This window comes from Raphanus sativus, chromosome 7 (genome assembly GCF_000801105.2).
Source record: "Raphanus sativus cultivar WK10039 chromosome 7, ASM80110v3, whole genome shotgun sequence".
In the NCBI taxonomy this organism is placed as follows: Eukaryota; Viridiplantae; Streptophyta; class Magnoliopsida; order Brassicales; family Brassicaceae; genus Raphanus; species Raphanus sativus.
In genome coordinates this window covers 4032134-4051496 of record NC_079517.1, presented here as the reverse complement: position 1 = coordinate 4051496, position 19363 = coordinate 4032134, and the positions used below count along the sequence as shown (strand labels likewise).

The window sequence follows — 19363 nt, the reverse complement described above, 5'->3', positions numbered from 1 at the left end:
TTGGCTCAAAATAAACTTTTAACATAGATGTAGAGCCGGCCTTGGACAGAAGCAGATCAAGCGTGTATAAAACGAGTGGCGAGTGGGTCGGATGACATTATATCTACCAGTCAATTTCACATTCTTCTCCATCACAAACCGGTCATGTCTCCTCCCACACTAGACCAACTACACACTTACCATGCCCAAGAAAGGGTGATATTCTCTAAACTGGTCATACAATTTGCAAGATCACCATCTGAATCACTTCTTGTCATGGCCACATGGTTTTGGCTTGAAAGCTTTGGTTTTGAAAACATTTTCTCAACCATCTCTGATCTTCCAGATCAACTCATCACACCTTTTGCTGACGAAGCTGTCTCCTGCTTCCGATGCATTGAGTCACCTGATCCCCCAATTGTCTTCAACCAAATTCCTCTCACTTCAAGCCATATGCAACAACACATCTCACTTCCCATGATTTACAAACATCGATACACCGCCATTGCTGGAATCAAAACCTTTCTAACCACCATTTGTTCTAGAATCTTTTCCGACATCCTTACACAAGTCCTTCCATATTCTTCACCGCCATGTTTCCTCCCCGGATTCCACCACTCTCTGATCATACCTGGCTTCCCGCATCCGACTTTCGGACACATTAACGTCATGCGACCTGATGTACTCGATGGGGATAACACCTTCAACAACAACAACAACTCGTTCCTCTTCCCAAAGGGTGTTTGGGAGTGGAACGATCACTGCATGGAAAGCGAGAACGATCGTACCATGTTCATAACGTTTTCTCGTGGCTTTCCTGTGTCACAGGCCGAAGTTAAGGAGCTCTTCACCAACAGATTTGGAGAGAAGTGTGTGGTGGGCGTCTACATGCGAGAAGACAGCGTTAATCCACCTAACGCGATTGCGTGTAACAATGATCAGCAGCAATCACTGTTTGCAAAGTTGGTTTTGGACTCGGTCGTTACGGTGGATCGTGTACTAGACGGTGAGAAGCTCCAAAAGTTTCGGATCAATGGTAAACACATTTGGGCTCGTAAATACAATGAGAAGAAGGACGGACGTACATGCTTTACCTAAAAGTCTAAAGAAAATCTAAGTTTTCTTTTGTTTTCGATCTTTATCTTTATAATGCTAGAATCTTATAATATTAGAAAACATATGTAACGGCCCTAGCTCTTTTAGGCATATGTTTTCACATAATTTAAGGTTGTGTGTCACTTCAAATATCCAATACATTTCAAATTTACTTTTAAACAAGAGTGAAACAACATTGTTGTCAAAAAAAAAAAAAACATTGTTGTCAATTCCAATGATTGTTGTCATAACACACCATCTTTATTGTTTATAGAGCTTATGATTCTTTTCTTTTTATTAGGCGATTAACCAGATCTCATTTTTATTCAATTCCAATAATTTGAAGGAATTTTATTCAATTCCAATAATTTGAAGGAATAATTTACTGAGAACCAAATTGTGTAAGTACACTATCTAATTACTTTCCAAGTTGAATATTCTTCGCAGTTATATAAAAAAAATGTAACTTGGAAGATATGGTAGATATTTTTAAAAATGTGATTTGGCAGATATTTATTAAATTAATTATAATTAATCACTCATATTTTATGCATGCACTAGTTTTCTCCTTTTAAAATACAGATATTACAATATAGAATAAGATGACATGTCGTAATATTATTGGTAAAGTTGGAAATTATCATCTTCCCCAATTTGGTTTAGTAGTAGTAAATTAGGATTTTGACTGAACGCAACAAAATCCACGGATAATCAATACAAAGAGACAAAAGCTTGATGTTATTGTTAGAGTAGAAAAATAAAAGAGCAAGATTCTCGAGGAATAACGATTTAAATTTCAAATTTAACAAAACATTTTTTAACACAAATTTTTTTAAAACATTTGCGTCTGCCGGGAGTCGAACCCGGGTCTATTGCTTGGAAGGCAATTATCCTAACCGTTGGACTACAGACGCTTTTTGACAAGTCAAGTCGATTTAGCTAATTGTTACTATATTCAGTGCTTCCATAGATGTACAAAGTTTACAGTTCTAAAACTATACGCATGTAACGCATCAGTCTGTATATCCTGTGCTGAAGATAGCAAGCTGGAGGAAGTTGATTAAAAGTTTTATATCTTGTCACTACATGTAGTGTCGATTGCCAAACCAACTATTAACTATGTCCTTGTCAAAATGCACTCACGTCCTCTTATATCGAATTTATATAGAATTGATTTAAATAAACTCAAACTTATCTTTTGTTATCGACTAGAAATAGATGGATCACAATTAAAATATAGAATGACTTGATAGAATTGGCAGTCAACAAAATGAAGTCTAACTCTAACATCAAATCATACAAACTGTTAGGTAATAACCACTTTGGACATCTTCCATTTTCTTTGTACACGGCAGCAAGTAGTCTAAACGAAAGGGATTTACGAACTATACAATAATACGATACTATTATTGCATCGTTATATTGAGATAATAATAATTATTCTACCAAAAAACTCAATTACGAATTGACTTATAAGAGCCATCGCTAGTTTGTGTTATTGATAATGATATATTTCACAATTTCTAGAATAACTATTCACCGAATCTTTTCTTGCGGGTAGATGATAATGGAGATGGTGAAAGTGGTGCGCGCAGTAAAAGACAATGGCGAATGGTACTACGAGATAAATTTGGTAATAATAGGAATCCAACGTTAAAAATTAAAATTGAGAAGATAGTTGCTTATCAGTTATCATGGTATTAAAGCATATGATTGTCAAACCTAAAATATGTTATGCCTGCGTGCCTCTATTGACATCAGTGATGAGAAACAATTAGAGTAAGATTATGGTTGCTTCCCATATAGCGCGAAAAGGTGTTCCAGTTTCGACATACTATATATTCTTCCATCAGACAATTTTGACTGTGAAAGAATATAACATGTGATAGACTATAGAAGATGGATAACATTGACATCAGTTGAACGAAGATTGCTACGAAGATGCATATCACGATTCAAGATAAGACAACAACCAAATTTTATCAATGCTACATTAGGAATATTAGCTGCAAACCTATATGAAAAGTTAGGAAGGTGGATAGCGGTGACTTTTGTTTTGGATGCTCACTCGTTGTGGGTGGATTAGTATCATAAGAGAATCTTCAACGGATCTTGAGGAGAACAAGACATTGATGTTGTATCACCGCAAGCATAACCTTCGAATGCAATATTGGTTTATGCCTGATTTGTGTGGTTGGTAATAATTTAACATCACTAGGAGTAAATGGCGTTATTCAACTAGTTTTTCAATACACTCCTTATTGTGAGGATAAACACTAAAAGAAATTAGCCTCCCAGTAAACAATATTTTCGGAGCTGAATTCAATGCCGTCTAAATGATAACAATTTCTCTATACGATTATGCCCCAGTGGTTACATTCTTTATCCATAAGAATGTCTCGAACATCAATAATAGATGAATAACAGTCTTCGAAAGGTTAGTACCAACCTATAGAAGAAGACAAACAAACTTATATCTTCTTGTTTACTAATTACAAGTAGACTGTCTTAATTTTCTGTTCCATTTTTAAGTCTTTGGATGTTAATAAAAAGACAAAATGAAAGAAAGAAAAAAAAATAGTTGGTTGATTATATTTGCCCTTAGCGAGAAAAACACGTACAAACGACAAAAAGCATTGTAATCACATTCACACGAAACGTGCATCGGATAAGGCCGCGTGAATTTGGTGAGACGCATGGATCACACCTGAACGCTAGACGCGCGTTCCCCAAACACCATTTTTCCTCTTGGCGTCTTGCGCACTCACACACTATTGGGCTTTGATTGCGATCCGTGGGCCCATTTATGAGCTAAAGCACAATACTTGTAGGAAAATCTTCGGGATAATGACAACTTTTCATGACATGCACATATATAAAAAAATCCCGGCTCCTTGATTCAAAACCTACTACAGTATTATCAACATACTAGTAACTAATTAAACAAATTTTATTCTAGTTTTAGAATATCTTTTTCTCTTTAAGATCACCATGAATAATTTTTTTTTCTACCACCATAAATAAATAAAAAAACAAATTTATCTAACATTACATGTATATACATACTACTTTCATAAAAACATAAAAAATATACAAAACTTTCGAAAGCGTTATCTCAATTAATTTCGTGGTTAGTAATGATTAGCTACTAATTTTTCGTTACAATCTTCACATTATTATCGTTTATTAATTGTTATCAAAAAAAATAATAATTAATTGTTATCTATATATACGGATATATATACACGGAAGAGCACAACTCAATCACTTGTGTCCGAAAATCCCGAAAACTGTTTTTATTACGGATCTCAACCAAACAAACACACAAAAAGGGTAACAAAACAAATCTCTCTCCCTCCCTCTCTCCCTCCGCAGCCAAGCCACCACCGGTCGTCTTAAATGGGGAAAGGAGGGACGCTAAGCGAGAGCGTGATAAAAAAGATCGTCCTCTCCTACAGCTACGTGGCGATATGGATCTTCCTCAGCTTCACAGTGATCGTCTACAACAAGTACATCCTCGACAAGAAGATGTACAACTGGCCTTACCCCATCTCCCTCACCATGATCCACATGTCCTTCTGCTCAGCCCTCGCCTTCCTCCTCATCAAAGTCTTCAAACTCGTCGAGCCAGTCTCCATGTCACGCGACACCTACCTCAGATCCGTCGTCCCCATCGGAGCCCTCTACTCCCTCTCCCTCTGGCTCTCCAACTCCGCCTACATCTACCTCTCCGTCTCCTTCATCCAGATGCTCAAAGCCCTCATGCCCGTCGCCGTCTACTCCATCGGCGTCCTCCTCAAGAAAGAAGGTTTCAAGTCAGACACCATGACCAACATGCTCTCCATCTCCTTCGGCGTCGCGATCGCCGCCTACGGGGAAGCTAGGTTCGACGTCTTCGGCGTGATCCTCCAGCTCGGCGCGGTTGCCTTCGAGGCGACGCGTCTGGTGTTGATTCAGATCTTGCTTACCTCCAAAGGCATCACGCTTAACCCTATCACGTCTCTTTACTACGTTGCTCCTTGCTGCTTGGCGTTCTTGTTTGTCCCCTGGATCTACGTTGAGTTCCCTGTGCTTAGAGACACGTCTAGCTTCCACTTCGATTACGCTATCTTCGGGAGTAATTCGTTGTGTGCGTTCGCGTTGAACCTCGCTGTGTTTCTTCTTGTGGGGAAGACCTCTGCTTTGACGATGAATGTTGCTGGTGTGGTTAAAGATTGGCTGTTGATTGCTTTCTCGTGGTCTGTGATTAAGGATACCGTGACTCCTATTAATCTTTTTGGGTATGGGATTGCGTTCTTGGGAGTTGCGTATTACAATCATGCCAAGTTGCAGGCTTTGAAGGCTAATGAGGCTCAGAAGAAGGTTCAGCAAGCTGATGAGGAGAGTGGGAGGTTGTTGGAAGAGAAGGGTGGTGGTGGTGGTGATGGTGGTGAAGGCAAGAAGAATGAGTCTGAGAACTGAGTGGAAGAGAGACACATAAAGTTGGTTGAAGAGTAATAAGAGCATGGAAGAGAAGTGTGATGTTGCTTTTGTCTTATTGCTTTCCTCTTGTTTTTTTTTTCAAGCTATTTATTAGTTACAATGGTGTTACCAAGACCTCTGTTTATGAATTTTCCTCTCTTATTTAACCATACTGGAATCAGTGAAAAGTTTCAGTATGCATGTGGATGGTTGGTTTTGTGAATCTGTCTAGTAGATTCGTCCTCTTGATTTCAAATGCTGAATGTCTCTTTGCATAACTTAATGCAGAGGGAGGCCTGTGAGATGCTGTAGGACCAAGACAGACAAGAACAGCTTTGTGTGTTGATTGACCTATCATGATCTATATCCCATTTATGTTTGTTAGCATTTAAGAACCTGAAGTTTGATGAACATTTGATTCTTATGATGCTTTTAAAGTCTTTAGTTAAATGACAGTTTGTTGTGAAGCCAGTTTATATTCTGTACCAAAAAGAAAGTTTGGAGCTAGTCATCAATTACTATACAAACGTGCAAGATAGATACTAGCCTTAACACTAAGGGCCTGACTGGTGTAACCGCAGCGGTTGCGGTTGCGGTTGCGGGAGTTTGCGGGTGCGGGTGGTTGCGGTTTTAAGCATTTTCTAGAGATTTGTACGACTGGTACAACTGTTAGAAATTGTTGCGTTTGCGGGACTTTTATGACTGGTAAACTACCAAACGCAACATCTGTTAAATAATAATTTAACAATATTTACATTTTATGTAATTATAAAAATATTTAAAATCATAATAATATGATAAATATAAAATTTATATTTATAAAATCATATTACTCAATTTTAAAAATTTATAGAAAATATTTTAGTTTTGAATTTTTATAATATAAATTGAAATATAATATGAATACATTTTACAATTTCTATTATTTCAATTGAAAATTTTTATTGAATATTTTTAGTATTATTTTTATTTATTCTGTTTTTAAAGAAAAAAATTTACCCTCCCGCAACCGCCCGCAACCGCAAACGCTAGCTGGAACCAGCTTTTGATTTTAAGAGGTTCGGAGCGGTTTGAAGCGATTTGTAGCGTTTTCTGTGATTGTTTCGAAACGCCAACAACCGCTATGAACCGCAAAAGCTGCGTTTGCGGGTGGTAGCGGGAAAACCAGTCGGCACCTAAGTTTCTATCTAAGTTTTTACAATTATAGATTCACATAGGAGGTCCACGCAGCTCACAAGCATTATCCCTTGTTGCTGTTGGTCTTCTTCAGCTCCTCCTTTTCCGCACGCAAAGCATCAACCAGCATTCATCAGAACAAGCTGATACGTCGCCCTCTCCACAGGCATTTGCTGTTTCTCCTTCTCCAGATGGTTTACCAGCTCGCTGGAGGAGCTTGTGGGCAACTGTAACAACTGGTTATCGTTCATTCTCACATTGGTTCCGAGTGGTGTGGCTTGAGTTGTTGTAGTAGCTTCCAAAAGAGTCGTCGACTTGTCCCTTGCGTTTGTATTGGGTGAGAGGAAATGGAGCTTCTTTGTTGACACAGAAAGGAAATACATTCTCTCGTCAGTGACTCATCGTTATTATTTGTCGCTGAGATTCTTGCTCTGCAAGTGGTTTTCCTACACAACATTTACAGTTACTACGTAAGAACTCAATGAATCATTGATCAGATTCACAGTGCATATATTATTATAAACTGAACTGTGTCGCCAAATCACAGTAGTAATATAAAAGAAGAAGACAATCTCTCTATCAATGAACTCAACTAAACAGAAACAAGACATAGCTTTTAAAGCTCTCATTAGCTGAGGTCAAAGACAGAGTCTTGGTCTTTTATTTTTAACCTCGACTGCTCTGAACACACAAACAGAATAACAAAAGACTGAACCTAGAGAGAGGTGAAGAGATAAAAAAGAAAGAAAGAAAGAACCTGCTAAGTCAGAGGGCTCGTGCTTGTAAACATTGACTTCCCCTTATCGTATTGGTTTGCCCTGAACCTTCCTCTTCAAGTCATGAAGTAGCGACACACTAACGAAGAACTTACGAACAGAGAAAGTTTTGAGAGATGGATTTAAATAGTTAAGGGACAAAGGAAAATGAAAAGGGTAGCTTGTGGTGCAAGAAAGGTTGTTTATTTCGTAGGACTTATAAGCCCCCCCTACAAGTTGATTGAGCCCAGATAGTTGGGGCATTATTTGTAACAAATAATAATGATTGAGCCCAATAATTACTTCGAAACATGGATTATAAAGGAGGCCCATTAGTGACTTCACCTCCGTCTTCTTCTTCTTTCCTTCAAAAAAGAAAAGTTTATTACGGTTTCACTTTACTTGTCCGCCGTTTCGACAACAGAAAAAAAAAAAAAAAGGAAAACCTCTGAAAAACCCTAATCTCCTCCTTCTCTTCCGCCGGCATATTCACTCCTTGAGAAACTGAAGAAAGCTATATTACTTTGACTTCAGCTTCTTTCTGCGTCTTCTTCGCTTTGTCTGTGTGAAGTGGTTAGTTGCTTGTTTTTTCTTTCATTAATCTCTAAGCTGAATTAGATTGTTTTAGCTAACCAATTTTTCTCCTTTAGACTAAAGAATACTTAATAAGCTCATTGGTGGAGAGAGTTTTCGTTGTGGGTTTATTAGAAATTTAAATGATTATTTGTGTTAAAAAAAAAATCGAATTGAGTGTTTGGTTGAAACAAAATTCAAGGGAAAGATGAATTTGGTGAACATCAAGGACGTGTTGACTTCTTTCAGTCCTGCTCTTGATTATCTCGCTCTTAGCACCGGTGATGGCCGTATCAAGGTACCCCTTCGCTTTTCCTCTCTCTTGTTGTTTATTTGCCTCATATTTTATCTATCTTATTCAAAGGGAAGATCTTTCTTCTTCTGCTGTTTTGATTGATTGATTGATTGATTATCTTTCGACTTTGTTTTAGATTTGGGATACTGTCAAGGGTCAGGTCCAGACAGAGTTTGCTGATATTGCATCTTCAGAAGAGACTAACATATATACCAACGGTGGGAAAGGTCACCTCTCGGTTGACTATACCTGCATGAAATGGCTCTCTCTGGAGAGAAAGGTAAACAGACTTTGCTTTATTTTAGTATTGACTTTTATTATAAGCTTAATTCTTGTTGTTTGCAGAAGAAGAGAAAACTTGGAACTTCCATCATAGTATTAGGAACTGGTGGGGGAGATGTTTTAGCGCTTGATGTAGCTTCTGGTCAGCTTAAATGGAGAATAAGTGACTGTCATCCCGGGTGAGAAACTCAACTCTCCCTTGACTTCTTCTTTGTTATCCTTTTGTTGGATTATTATATCAGTGAAGCAATAAACTTGGTATTTGATTATGTGCTATGTAGTTTGCTCTCTTTAGTCTCTGTTTATTAACGTGTTTCATGTTTTGTGCAGTGGTGTGAATGCTGTCTCTTCGTCTACAAAGGCCTCTTGCATATACAGCGGTGGCGCTGATGGGATGGTTTGTGAAATTGATCCCCATAGTGGAAATCTCAACAGGAAGTTCAAAGCTTCAACAAAAGCTGTTTCTTCCTTATCTGTTTCACCAGGTGTGTGTGTGTGTGTGTGTGTGTGTCTCTTCGAGACATAGTGATTCCATTGGTTTCTTCAAATATATTTTAATGTTTCTGTTAAAATGTATAGACCACAACATGTGCTTACCTACTGCTGATGTTTTTGCTTTGTTCTGTTTCCTTTTAATTGTAGATGGAAAAATATTAGCCACTGCATCTGCTCAGTTGAAGACTTTTAAGTGCTCTGATCTCAAGAAAATACAGAAGTTTACTGGTCATCCTGTGAGTAACTGTACTTTTTTCAGTATCATTGTGTATCTACCATGTTTTACTGTTAGGAGGCTACCTCTATTTTAAACATTGAAGGTGGTTAATAATTTATAATTCTTACATAGGGAGGTGTGCGTTGTGTGGCGTTTACCGAGGATGGCAAATACATCCTCTCATCTGCAGTTGGTGAAAGATATATCGCAGTATGGAAAACAGATGGTGCCAAGAAGCAGTCAGCTAGCTGTGTCCTCGCCCTAGAGCACCCTCCCGTCTTCGTTGATAGCTGGGGTGAAACTGAGGAAAAGGGATTATATGTTTTAGCAATTTCAGAAGTAGGTGTCTGTTATTTCTGGTATGGTTCAGATGTTGACGAGCTAAGCAATGCCAAACCTACAAAAGTGGCATTAGCAGCTGAAGATTCTTCGCTGAAACAACACAAGGGCTCATTGCACACAATCTTTGCTGCAAAACTGCAAGGCGTTTTGAAGCCTGGTTCTGCGAATGCATTTATTGCGTCTGGATTGCTGGTGAAGCCATCGTTCCAGAAAATGGTGTTGCAGTTTGGCAACGACTTGGTGCTCAATGCCTCTAAGAGTGGCATCCTTCTCCCAATCGCTCAGCCAGTTTCCAAGTCCAAGAAGGGGCAAGCCGTGAACAAAGGTATTTTCATTGGATTGTGGTTTTCCATTTCCCTTCCCTTCCTATCAATAACAGTTGCTGACTATGATATTATTATTTTGTACAGTGACAACATTGGATCGCGCCCATGCTGAGGATGCTTTGCTGCCAATCGCAAGAGTTGCTGCTGATCTGCACGAGAAAAAGAGTGTACAGCCACACTCATCTGATAAGGATACAGACATGGTTGACCAAAGTCAAGCAGGTGAGTCTTACATCACAGTTTTGACATCGACTATCAGAGGTCTTACTTACACAATCATCGTGTACTGATGGAGATCGTTCGATTGTATATATCTGGTTGTTTCAGTGCAAGAAGTGCTCTGGCCTTTTTGTTCATTTTTTTTTTTTAATTTGAAATTTGCAGATTATGTAGAAACATTTAGCATGGAGGATAAGTTGAGATCATTAGGGATACTGAAAGGCACAGATGAACCAAGCAGCCTTTCTTATGCTTCAGTGATTGATGGAATTGATCTTGAGGCTCATCTACCACCGAAGAAGGTAAGTTTGCTTTCTGGTTCTTCGGTTATCTGGCATTTTGTAAATCCTTCTGACTACCAATCGTAGTACTCATATAGAGTTTTGTATTGGCAGTTAAAGTCTGCTGTTATGTCAATGGCACCATCCACTGCATTCAAGACACTAGAAGCTCTGGTTGCTATGTGGCAGACGAGGTTGGTTCTCTCTCTTCTTTACTTCGTCTCAGTTTATGAATAGATTTTCTTAATGAAAATAAAATGTCAAAGTCCTGATTTTCTTTCATTTAACGATTGAAATCATTCTTGGTCTGTTCATATAACACAGTTGCAATTTCCTTTTTAACAGGGGATGTGGCGGGAGATATCTTCTTCCATGGATATACAGCATATTGGTGAATCATAGTCATTACATCATGTCCCAAGAACCAAAAAACCAACAGCTGCTTAATACATTGCAGAAGGTAAGAGATAAGAGTAAGACCCAAGGTTTTTTGTTTGTTCTGTCAAAAAATGCTTGGTTTAAAATATCTTTATTACTGTTCTTCTTCCAGATAACCAAGTCCAGAGGAACGGCTCTTCAGCAGTTACTACAGTTATCTGGGCGCTTACAACTTGTTACAGCTCAGGTTACAAACCAATCATCTTCTTAATGATTATTGATCCAGTTTAAGCATTTTTGGCTATTTAGTCTCAGTAAAAGCTTTATTTTTTTTTATCTCAGATCAATAAAGCTGCAGGGAAAGAAATTCAAACAAGGGTTAATGAGCAAGAGATTGATGAAAGTGAAGATGATGATGATGTAGAAGAGCATTTCTATGGTGAGAATGACAATGATTCCGAAATAAGCAGCGACGATGAAGGTAACTAAATACTTTTGTTTCGTTTTTTTCTCGCATATTGTTTTGTGGAGGGAGTTAGTATGTTTTATCTAAAATCTTGCCTACTGTTTTTTTTTTTACTTTCAGATGATACCTTGATGGAAGAGATATAAGCTAATAAGTGAGGCGAATATAAGATAAAAAGGAAGTCACGATTTTGTCATTTCGAGTAAGAAACTTTTGAGCAAATGATTTACATTTCTATTCAAAACATTCATCAATTTGTCAGAGAACATACCAATGCTGCTTTTGAAGATCATCTCATGACCTCGACCTAAAACACCAAAATAAATCCATGAACAATCCTTGATTCCAACATTACAATTTCCGTATTCATATCATACGAGAAACGATTTGTTTACAGAACCCACTCGGTCTACATTTTTGAGAGCAATCTCCGGCGCTTACCAACATTTTTTTCTCTGTCTTTTTCTTTTTGACTTGAAGCAATAATTGTCATTCTAAAATGTAGTAGCAAATCAGTCGCGCGACGCGTATAAAAATGTTCAGCCTCGATGTAAAGGACTAGAAATGTCGCAACTAAGCGAAGCCGAAACCCGTGGTCCAAGCTCAAGGACTTATCTGCAAGATGCTCCTCCAGTATCTTAATTTCTCTATCGTGTACGCATGCTTTATGAACAACTAAACCTTTATCTTCATCAGAAATGGACCACCTCAACATTCTGCTAATAATATCCTCAGACGAACTCCTCAACTTTTCAACTACCTCTGTCAACAGTTCCATGCGCAGTACCCGCGAGTCGGAGGCCAAAATGGGTTTCACAAAGTCAATCCTGCTTAACCAACGCGAAATTCCAGGTCCATCAAGCCAGGGAGGAGAGCTACTGTCAGGCGGTAACTTTTGACGAAAAACATGCACGCAAAAGATTTGAAGAGCCTCAACATCATTTGGCGAAAAATCCCGCGCCCTGGAAATAGAGTTAATCCCACCTGCCCAAACAACTTTCTGATCGTGTGCCGTAAAGATAGTTCGACTCCAAGGTCTTGTATATTTTGCTTTGACATTCTCCATAAAGTCACTCAGCTGAGAACTGTCGGGGAGTTTGTTGTATGCACTTCCAGCAACTGAGCAGAGGCCTAACAGTGGTTCCAGTTTTACCAAATAAGCTCTCATCCCAACTAACCCATCAAAATAACGTGATAATGTGGAATTCTTCAACTCTTCTGAAATATCTTTCGCCATTTGCCCGATCATGGACGCTTCATTATCCCTAACATTTAAGGTCACTACATTCATTAAACAACCAATGGAAGAATCACAGATCATTTCTAGAAATTATGAAATTCTTGGTTGAGTATTGTATAAAATGCTACATATCATATGTATACAGCAAAGAGCAAGTGGGAGGACTAACCAGTTGGTTGAATGATAACCAGCGTTTGTGGCCACTTCGACCAAAGCGTGTTTCCATCTCTTAATTTTCTCTTCTGTTCTACCGGCACAAGTTTCTCTAAAGACTTTCCCAAAGTCTCCGGCAAGGTTTTCAACATCAGATGGGTCCACTCCGTAGAAAATGGGGATCACAGTTTTACCCTCTTCTTCTCTGCATTTCATGATCTCCACTAGTTCGTCAAGACACCATTCCGAAGAAGCATAGCTCCTAGAAAGCAAGATAATTGCCATCTTGGACGCTCTAATAGCCCGAAGAAGCTCAGGCCCGATGGGTTCTCCTCTTTTAATTTTATTGTCGATGAACAGAGTGATTCCATTTCTTTGGAACTCCATCTGAATGTGACTGAAAAAGTCTCTACGAACATCTTCGCCTCTGAAGCTGGGAAAGACATGGTAAGTCTGTGCGGGGCGAGACAAAGAAGATAGAGGAACTGATGAAAGGGTTAATGAAGATGATGAAGACAAAGAAGAAGAATTTTGTTCTCTGTTATCTTTATGGAATCTGAGTTTTCCTAAAAGCATGAGGAAGCCCCCGCCTATAAAAGCAGCAACAATGCTAAAGAAAAGTACTGAATAATCCATAGTATGATAGAAATAAGTTTGAATATCTCAAGACTTTTACAGAGAGCTATGTGGAGGAAGAAACCACATCAGAGGCGTCGTATAAATATACATTTAATAAAGTACGTACGCTGGCTCCATTGGCTCTGATATCATTAGATTAGCGGACTTTCCGTCCATACACATGGGTATAACGCATAGAAAATTGCATGAAGGCCAATGGCAAGAGAGGAAGCCTTTCACTAGTGGATGTTTCCTTAGAAAAATGCAATCCAATAAAAAACTAATTAACAATTCTCTAAAGGATGAGAATTTCTACGCATTGTTAGTGTAGGACCAATTATGGCCCTTCATGCAACTTTATACGCGTTATTAGGTGTACGATGTTTCCATGAAACCGCTTGTGGCAAAATCTAAAAGGAAGCAGCAACGGAGAAAACACAAGCATTTTCTAGAATGCATACTTCTATTGAGTAAACAAGTGACTGTGGAAGAAATATACTTACGTGGCTCTATCCCTCATGATAAGCAAGCTTCTCTATATAATCATTCAATATAAAAAAAAAGAATTGTTTGAATGAAGAAAATCTAAAAAGGTTATACTGTATATAAAATGACTATGCAGTTAAAGATTGTTAAAATGAACTACTTTGCTCCACATAGGTCAACTCACCATAATCTTGTGACATATGAATCTACAATTTGAACTCAAACTTCTAGTAAGTCAGTTATGTTAATTAATACTTATAAGTATAATAATTAGAAACACAATACTTGTCAATAATGATTAAAAATAATTAATCGTGTTTTAATTTTATGCGAACGGTTGCCCTTTTTTCAAAAAGAAAGTATAATAATTAGAACAATTGATAACAAAATCCAAAATAAATAAAAAATGCAAAAGAAAACTAGAATGTAACTTATGATCTGATTTATATCTTCTATTACTGGTTTATATAATAAATTTCTAAACTAAACTAAATTCTTAAAACCAAGTTTTAACTAAACAAACCACTTTTATGAGCCCGACGTGTTCGAACAGGCGACCTTGTATATCGTTCAACAAATTAACTTTTTAATTAAGCAACTCAATTAGCCAAACAAAGAAAAACTTAGTAAGAAAATGAAAATCTAAAGACTACTAAAAGAACGTTGATGAAAAAAAAAAAAAAACTACTACAAGAGAACTCGCAAGTCTCATACCATGTAATGTAAATATTTATTAGTACAATTCCCTGTAAAATTTATCAACATAAATAGCACAAGAACGAGGATGTCAAAGGCTTGCATCAGCATTAGAACCACCGCCTCCTCTCTTGTTTCCTGTTGTGTTCTTCAGGATCTGCATGCACCAAAACAACCCAACACTTGATAAATACACATCAAAAGAAATATTATTACCATAAAACTAAAAAGAGCCTAACTTCGCATGCTCATCTTATCCCACCACTTGAACAGTAAAACCACAGACATAACAAGAACCAATCATCCATATAGATCATCACAAAGAATGAGCTATTCCAAGAACATTGAAGAATCTACATACATTTGTAAATCAATCTCAAAGCTTATCTTAGCTCCTTAATTAGCCTTTTAATTTACTAATCTATTTGATAAATTCATTGTTTTGTCCAGTAAAGTGATTTATATACTAAAACAAAATGTTCAATCACTGACAATGCAGATAAAAAATCAAAGAGATAAAGATAAAAAGACTTACTTGTCTAAGCATCTGGTTCTCGTTCTGCAAAGTAGAGAGTCTCTCTTCAAGTTCAGAGTTTCTGTTCTCCAAGTCTTTCACTCTGTTTTCCAACTCACCCAAGTAAGCTTTTTTCCTTTCTCTTGCTTGCTGTGCTGAAACTCTGTTCCTCAACAACCTTTTTTTTTTAACACACAATTACCAAACAATCCCCCACCATCACGCAACCAACCTTTTATTTACCTTCCAAGCGGTAAATGGTAAATAGTAGTAAAAAAAAAAGGTAAAAACCTCTTAAGCCGCTTGGTCTCTTTCTCAGCCGGAGTCCTCCCTCGCTTCCTTTGACCCTCTCCTCCTCCGACCGTTATCTGTGTCTGGTCCTGACCGGTCCCCGATCCAGATTCCCGTCCGGAGATTTCCTTTCCTGTACCTTCTCCTCCAAACTCCGGAACTCTCCGTATCTCCTCATCGCTTTCAATTCCTAATGGAAAACAAAAAAAAGGAGATACTTTTTTTAAGATAAAACTAAAAATTACTGTATTTTTCTAAAGATCTGCTGACCCAATTGATAAAACCAATGATGATAATTGGACTTAATATTAAATGCATGATGTTGAAAATCGATAAGATCAAAGCGTGGGAGAAGTTTAAAAAATAAAATAAAAATTAAATTGATAATTTTTTTTAACCTTCTTTGATCTCCAAATGAGGAGCAGAGCTTGATGATCTCTCGCTGCTTGATGGCATAGAGCTTGCGGGTAAAGAGCTAGTTGTCTGCTCCTGCATTTTTTTTTCTCCTTTCCTCTTTGAATCTCAGATAGACTTGGGGGATTTACAGAAGCTGGTGATGAAGATAGAGAAAGGAAAAGAGCGGGACTTTACGGAACAGGGGGAAGAAATCTAGTTGCAAGTCTTGTCGGGAAGGAATAGATTACTGTCTTCAGAGCCGTCGGATCGCAGGAGAATCGGACGGATTTGAAGAGTGAATCGTGGAGGAGCTTGAGCCTTGAGGAAATGCAAGGATCCAAAGGCAGAAGAGATGAGAACGTGGGGTGATATAAGCCGTTGATCTTTTCAGAATCTAACGGTGAGGAATGGAAAGCGTATAAAAGAGTGGGACCATATGTCTGTCCTTTGACAGAGAGTTCAGCCATACTTCTTTCATTATGCCACGTGGCCCACGACTATGAATACGTTTTCGAGCTATGAAATTAATTTTTCTGTGCTTCTTTTTATGAGCCGAATTTTATCAACCAAATTGTGTTGAATATTTTTTTTATAACCGATTGATGTATATATTTGTTTTGTTCCGAGGATTAAATGGTGAAAGTAGGCCTTCTACTTTAATAGTACCCTTTGGGCTTTATTAATAAATTTGGGCCGACAGGAAAAAACATTTATTTAATTTAAAAAATGAAGGAAACCAAACCGAACCGGGAGGTCATTATAATTTTGACTTTTCCAATATGAAACATTGATAAATTAAACCGGAGCTTGATAGGGAGCTCGCTTCTCTGGAACTCCATCCTCTGCTCTTCTATCTTCAAACCACTTCAAAACACGCCTCCTTGGAAGATTGGTCACTTGAACAATGCTGCTAACCACAGCATTCTAATTGCCACACCATCCATATAAAATCTATGTGAGATAGAAACATAGAATTGATCTCAATGTAAAAGAGAGAAAAAGTATCCTTACAGTGGGGCGTTTCGATCTCCTGTAAACTTTCTCTAGTGTTTCAATGTGAGCTTTCTTCACTCTCTTCTGAGCAGACCATCTCTGTTGCATCACATGTACTGCTTCATCTTTGACTTTTTCCTCAGGTTCGACCTCTACAGCAGCAGCATCTTCAGCTGCTGATGATTCCAGAGGATTTGATGAGTTCTCAGGTGCTGCTCTTGGCGGCTTCTCATCTGGTAATGTAGCACTTAGCATTAGAAGCTTTGGAGGAGGGTCACGTAGCAGTTCAAGCACATAAGCCCTGTCAAGACATAGCTCAGCTGCCAGATTCTTTATCTGCAGAACCACAACAAAAACCAACATCGTCCTTTAACAATGCTAAAAGTATGATTCCGACAACACTGAGCTTTGTAAGACAAAGGTAACTTACACTAGTCTTACGCCGCCCAGCTTTCAATGCATAAGCCAATCTCCTAAGCTGCCAATTCTTCAGCTTCGTTGGTCTTTCATCTTCTTCTTCGCTGTCATCTTCATCATCATCATCCTCGATATCATCATCATTGCCATCATCTTCTTCATCATCAGCAACATCACTAGTGACTGAACCGAACAAGTCGATGCCATCAACATCGTCACCACCACCCAATACTTCAGCTAACTCTGCTGCTAGTCTATCTAAGTCTTCCTCGCTTATCTCCTCGTCATCTATTGAAGATTTATCATTGTTCAAATCTTCTTCAAGTAGATTAAACAGTGCCTCAAATGGATCATCCTCCTCCTCCGCCGCCTCACCTCCAAAACTTTTCTGCCAAAAGAAAATCAAAAGGTTGAAACTTTAAATCAGAGTACCTGCGAAAGTTCTCACCTTTTCACGAGATAAAAGCTACGAGTTGTGTGATTTGCTTACCTTTTTGTTCTTCTTTGGAGACGACGAAGAAACGAATCCCTTTCGATTCTTCCTACGAGCAAAAAGAAATACAGAGCGAGAAGGACGACGAGTTGGAAGAGATAGAAGACTAGGGCTAGCGTTCTGGTTCTGAAAGAGAAATCTATTGGCGGATACACCTGACGATGAAGATAACGCCGGCGAATGAAGATGAAAGGCGACGCCGGGAGAGGATAAGGCAACCGCCATCAAAAACTGTTTGCTGTTTTCCACTGAAGGACGTACTAAAGCAGGTTTTACATGAACCCGAAACGACGTCGCTTCTCTAATAAAGAAATAAAACAAAAAACTCATGCTGTTTATTGTTTACAGTATAGCAACCCGTGTCGTTTATAAAGTCGTTTGTTTTTATGCTTCGTCGTTATCCTCTGGTTTCGACAGGGTCCACTCTGTCTCTCTCTCTCTCTCTCTCTCTACGAAGGAACTAAATCTCTCTCTAGATTGTTTTCCTTCCGGGGCTTGATAATGGCGAATCCAGCGCAATCAAAGGGATGGCTTAAGAACTTTTCGTCGATAGCTTCATGGGTTTACTTCTTCTTGATCATCCTCCAGATCCCTCTCTTCAGGTATAACTTGATTCACTTTTCCAAGTTTCCGAATATTTGATGTAGTTCCCTTGTGGCATGTATTAGCTTCTCGATCTCTAGATTTAAGTAACTGTAAATCTAGTTTTCATTGCTTAATCGAGTTAATTTCAAATCGAGAGAATTGGACTTGAAAACAGTAGATTTAGAACTCTTTGGTTTAAAATCTCTGACTCGAATCATAATCATGTGAACAGGGTACCATGTAGATCTGGAATGTGTATGTCACCGATCCATGTGACATCCTCTCAGTTGATTTCAAGTGACATCTTTCCTGTTCCGGTTATCAAGGCTCTCTTATACCCTGGTGCTATTGTCCATGGTCTCGCCACTGACATGACGTTTCCAAAGTGGGAGAATGTGTTAGATATTTACAATCTCACCAATGTCAAAGAAGCATCTGCAGTTCCCGATCTTCAACGCCTAGAGGTTCGCTTCGCTTCGGTTCATGGCTTCATTTGTTTTTGCGTTGTGTTAAGCAGCAAACGGTTTAACTAATAGAGTTTAATTTTTGGGCAGGTTCTTGCAGGGAGCTACTTCTCTGTAGCTGGGGCCTTTATCGGTTTGCTGAAGCCTGGTAGGATGGGCATGTTTGGGTCGTTGCTGCTGGTTTGGGGTCTTGTCAAAGAAGGGATCTTGAAGAAGCCAGTTAATACCGACCCAGCTAGAACCGTTTATGTGTACCCGACCATGGTGATTGCGGTGATCTGCGCTTTCTCTATGATAAATTATAACTTGAAGAAAGCCACGAGGGCTGCTGCTCCTGCTCGTCCCATTGCTAAACCTCTCATGAGCTCTTCGAAATCTAAGCTCAAGTGAGTTTTTTTGAGACTTTTAGTGCTTGTGTCTTGTCTTTTTTTGCCAGTGCAAGGAATGAAAATGGCATTGTCGTTGTTTTGTATTCTCTCACTTACCTTTTGTGTTTTCGTTATGTTCTGGAACTCTGCTCAGCTGTCAGTGTCTTTCAATATCAAACACATAAACACAAATTTTAGTGTTCGTAGATATAGTAGATAATAGAATAACATAAGTTCGTAGAACAAGTACCGGCTAGAGTTACGCCCTCCCTCAGAACAAGCAGAAGACAACTCTCCGAACGATTCTTG

General features: G+C 38.5%; 7 protein-coding genes and 1 non-coding gene across 8 annotated transcripts; 4 read left to right on the top strand and 4 right to left on the bottom strand.

Annotated features, from left to right (window-relative positions):
* Positions 1–117: 117 nt before the first annotated feature.
* On the top strand, positions 118–1264 carry LOC108817238 (uncharacterized). The gene has a single exon (XM_018589879.2). It carries the CDS (start codon positions 145–147, stop codon positions 1075–1077), a length of 933 nt encoding a protein of 310 aa, XP_018445381.1. The 5' UTR covers positions 118–144; the 3' UTR covers positions 1078–1264.
* Positions 1265–1916: 652 nt separating this feature from the next.
* On the bottom strand, positions 1917–1988 carry TRNAG-UCC (transfer RNA glycine (anticodon UCC)). Its single transcript has one exon. It is a non-coding gene; the product is annotated as a tRNA-Gly (tRNA).
* Positions 1989–4323: 2335 nt separating this feature from the next.
* On the top strand, positions 4324–5736 carry LOC108817259 (probable sugar phosphate/phosphate translocator At5g25400). The gene has a single exon (XM_018589905.2). It carries the CDS (start codon positions 4474–4476, stop codon positions 5533–5535), a length of 1062 nt encoding a protein of 353 aa, XP_018445407.1. The 5' UTR covers positions 4324–4473; the 3' UTR covers positions 5536–5736.
* Positions 5737–7863: 2127 nt separating this feature from the next.
* On the top strand, positions 7864–11632 carry LOC108818137 (uncharacterized). The gene is made up of 14 exons (XM_018591018.2): positions 7864–8039; positions 8242–8337; positions 8471–8614; positions 8680–8795; positions 8947–9101; positions 9259–9347; positions 9461–9995; positions 10081–10218; positions 10381–10517; positions 10611–10690; positions 10842–10956; positions 11047–11121; positions 11217–11355; positions 11461–11632. Exons 2-14 carry the CDS (start codon positions 8248–8250, stop codon positions 11484–11486), a joined length of 1839 nt encoding a protein of 612 aa, XP_018446520.1. The 5' UTR covers positions 7864–8039; positions 8242–8247; the 3' UTR covers positions 11487–11632.
* On the bottom strand, positions 11507–13620 carry LOC108818138 (probable disease resistance protein RPP1). Its single transcript, XM_056991084.1, has 2 exons — positions 12750–13620; positions 11507–12605 (listed from the first exon to the last, which is right to left on the bottom strand). The coding sequence occupies exons 1-2, from the start codon at positions 13367–13369 to the stop codon at positions 11750–11752; spliced, it is 1476 nt and encodes a 491-aa protein (XP_056847064.1). The 5' UTR covers positions 13370–13620; the 3' UTR covers positions 11507–11749.
* Positions 13621–14440: 820 nt separating this feature from the next.
* Positions 14441–15955, bottom strand: LOC108817580 (transcription factor HY5). The gene is made up of 4 exons (XM_018590309.2): positions 15737–15955; positions 15339–15528; positions 15069–15225; positions 14441–14690 (listed from the first exon to the last, which is right to left on the bottom strand). The coding sequence occupies exons 1-4, from the start codon at positions 15831–15833 to the stop codon at positions 14625–14627; spliced, it is 510 nt and encodes a 169-aa protein (XP_018445811.1). The 5' UTR covers positions 15834–15955; the 3' UTR covers positions 14441–14624.
* A 428-nt stretch (positions 15956–16383) lies between these two features.
* On the bottom strand, positions 16384–17906 carry LOC108817578 (protein OVEREXPRESSOR OF CATIONIC PEROXIDASE 3). The gene is made up of 4 exons (XM_018590306.2): positions 17635–17906; positions 17158–17532; positions 16746–17063; positions 16384–16658 (listed from the first exon to the last, which is right to left on the bottom strand). Exons 1-4 carry the CDS (start codon positions 17860–17862, stop codon positions 16530–16532), a joined length of 1050 nt encoding a protein of 349 aa, XP_018445808.1. The 5' UTR covers positions 17863–17906; the 3' UTR covers positions 16384–16529.
* A 148-nt stretch (positions 17907–18054) lies between these two features.
* LOC108817579 (uncharacterized) lies at positions 18055–19246 on the top strand. The gene is made up of 3 exons (XM_018590307.2): positions 18055–18239; positions 18455–18686; positions 18777–19246. Exons 1-3 carry the CDS (start codon positions 18139–18141, stop codon positions 19074–19076), a joined length of 633 nt encoding a protein of 210 aa, XP_018445809.1. The 5' UTR covers positions 18055–18138; the 3' UTR covers positions 19077–19246.
* Positions 19247–19363: the final 117 nt, after the last annotated feature.